General features: G+C 39.3%; 1 protein-coding gene across 1 annotated transcript; it reads right to left on the bottom strand.

Annotated features, from left to right (window-relative positions):
- Positions 1-684: 684 nt before the first annotated feature.
- MELLADRAFT_68775 (uncharacterized protein) lies at positions 685-2,086 on the bottom strand (the record flags this gene model as incomplete). The annotated part of the gene is made up of 7 exons (XM_007417491.1): positions 685-939; positions 1,035-1,103; positions 1,170-1,345; positions 1,587-1,656; positions 1,763-1,817; positions 1,923-1,985; positions 2,052-2,086. The coding sequence occupies 7 exons, from the start codon at positions 2,084-2,086 to the stop codon at positions 685-687; spliced, it is 723 nt and encodes a 240-aa protein (XP_007417553.1).
- Between the last annotated feature and the right edge of the window lie 551 nt (positions 2,087-2,637).

Here is a 2,637-nt window from a genome sequence, read left to right as displayed (position 1 = left end):
CGTGATTATACTCAGATGTGCATTCAATCTCAGATTCATTGATTCTTGTGGATATAACATAAGAGTGATTTCATAGAAAAAACGATCAATTCGAATTCAAGAGCTTTGCTTCCTTAAATAGTGATTATAATGAATGAGTGAATCGTAAAGATTGGGTAGGAATCTCTACCATCAGATATGTAAGAACATGGAAGAACATGAACAAGGCTGCCTTTTTGTAATGAAAAGAACCAAAACAATCACTTCTTTGAGTTAGATAAAGGATCATGAAGAGACCAAAAAGAATTAAATTGAAGAACCCTTATCGCAAGAACTCTTATTGCAGATCCTTTCACGTGCTTGATAGGTCTTGAGTAGTCTTCTTGCTTGGAGGTTCAGAATGAGTTCAATGCTATTTGAGATGCGTTTATTTCACGTCGAAAACATTGTCAGTTGATAGGCAAGTAAAATCACTATCATCACAATCATCGCATCTAAAGTCACTTACACATTTCCACTGATGGCAAACGGCACATGTAATCCCTGATGATAATTTGATAGATGATCAGGCCTCTCATTAACACTTCTCAATCTATCATCAGTCAAATTTGTAACTCACAATCAGTAAAATCGTGTACCAATTCTTACTTTGAACAAAACTAGGATCCTTGTATGTGAACTTTTGAAGTGATTGAGAGGACGGAATCAGTTTGATAAATTTATAAGTTCATACGTCACTAGAATACCCACCAGCCAGGCCAAGACCGGTATAAAGCTAACAGTGGTGATATAAGCCGACCAAGCATGATGTACAATCGTACTATGCTCTTCCTCAAGGCGGGCTTTGATGTGGGCAAATTGATCGGCTTTATCAGCTGTAGCAGTCGCAAAAGTAAAACGAAGCTCTCTGCTTCGTTTTCGTAACACTTTTAGGGTAGCATAGATCAATGGAGCGTAAAGCTATCACGATGGTCATTGATACAAACGATTGATTAAGCTCATCAAGATTCATAGACATATAATTAATGGAAGCGTCACAAAGACATTGTACTCACAATACTCAATAAAGACAAGTCAACCAGTGCAGTTATGATGGCCACCCTAAACATTCTCGCGATATCATCCTATGAAAGGATAAGTTATAAATAGGTTGTAATCAATTTTAAGCAGATCATTGCCGCTTAGCTCACCCTAATCTCCACTAATTCCGCGGCAGGCGCCAACAGCTGCAAAACCTGGACCGGAGTATATGTCTTGGGGTCATAGCTAGGGGCCACAGAATGCAATGTGTTTCTCATCGTTTGTGTAATTTCTTTTGAACGATTAAAAAGCATATCGTTCCTAGTAAGAGACCAGACCATCGGTACTAAAGAATGTATCCTTATCAATAACCGCATCATGGTTGGTTGGAAATCGGAATATGATATCGAGATATGACGCGTACATACTGGCGCTAGTGAAACGGTCACAAAGCTAATGTTCAACATCCATCGAAGTATGGGAGGAAATCGAACTCTGCGACGAGATTGTACTGCCCGAGACCAAGAAGCTGATTCTCCCCACATTGAGGCAATGCATTGACAAGCACAGACCCAGAGAAAACCTACAGCGATGAGAAGAAAAGGCGAACATGAGCTCTTTGAATTGGTTGTAGATGGCATATAGATCAGAGTTCACCTACACCTACAAACAAACAAACATTTGATTTAGTTTTGATATCTGATTGTTCAGAATTTAAAAAGAAATCCTAACCATGAGCATGTTAGTAATACTAAGAATTTACAACCAAGTAATGCGATTCTCCCTCCCAGATCTCGATGACCTTTTTCATATTCGAGCTGTAAGATCAAGTCGGCAATTACCACTATTTAAAAATCATCAGCTTCTTGACCTACGCTTTCAAAATGAAACGCGATCTCCAATACGAATAGACAATCGCTTACGAGGGCAGAACAGAAAGTACACCAGCCCGGAAACATTTGGCACGTCTAAACGTATGAGTCCAACTGAGTGGTGATATAGTAAGTCAGTAAAACATCTATCTAGATGTATTTATAAACGATCAAACTTACCTTTTGGTGTTGTGGATCACAGAATTGTACAGCATGGATAGTCAATAAGATGCATATAGGTAGGTAGCATTCAACTTGGATCTCATCACTACTTACGCTCTGTGGTCTGAAAGAGTCTAAAGGTCTTGGTCTTCACTCTGATATATATCAAGTGAAAACATTGTATATACATACTAAAATTGACCAAATGTAAGTAAAAGTACGGGATATTATTGATCAGAGAGATTTGTGCTTACATAAAGTACGCAAATAGGCAAGCTGTTAGCAAATGACGCGCCCATGGGTTCAATTTTGGTGTCTGAATCATCGATGGTGCGAATACATGTGAATTGGTGTGTGGCCAAAACCAAACAAAACTCTGGTCAAAAAGAAATCACTCACGTCTACAGCCTCTTTCAAGTAAACTGAAGCGGCCAGGTACGGATTTTGAGATCTAGGAATGGAGAGGACACGGTCTATGAGCTTTGTCTCTTCTGATGATAACATTATGGATGCGTGAAGGATGATTAAGGCCGGCTCATGTTATCGATCGAAAGGATTTTGAAGTTGAGGCTGATAAGGCCTCGATTGGGTCTCAGGTAGTGAC

This window comes from Melampsora larici-populina (assembly GCF_000204055.1).
Source record: "Melampsora larici-populina 98AG31 unplaced genomic scaffold MELLAscaffold_74, whole genome shotgun sequence".
NCBI lineage: Eukaryota > Fungi > Basidiomycota > Pucciniomycetes > Pucciniales > Melampsoraceae > Melampsora > Melampsora laricis-populina.
The sequence above is the reverse complement of the archived record's forward strand: the minus strand, read 5'-3'. Positions and strand labels throughout refer to the sequence as shown.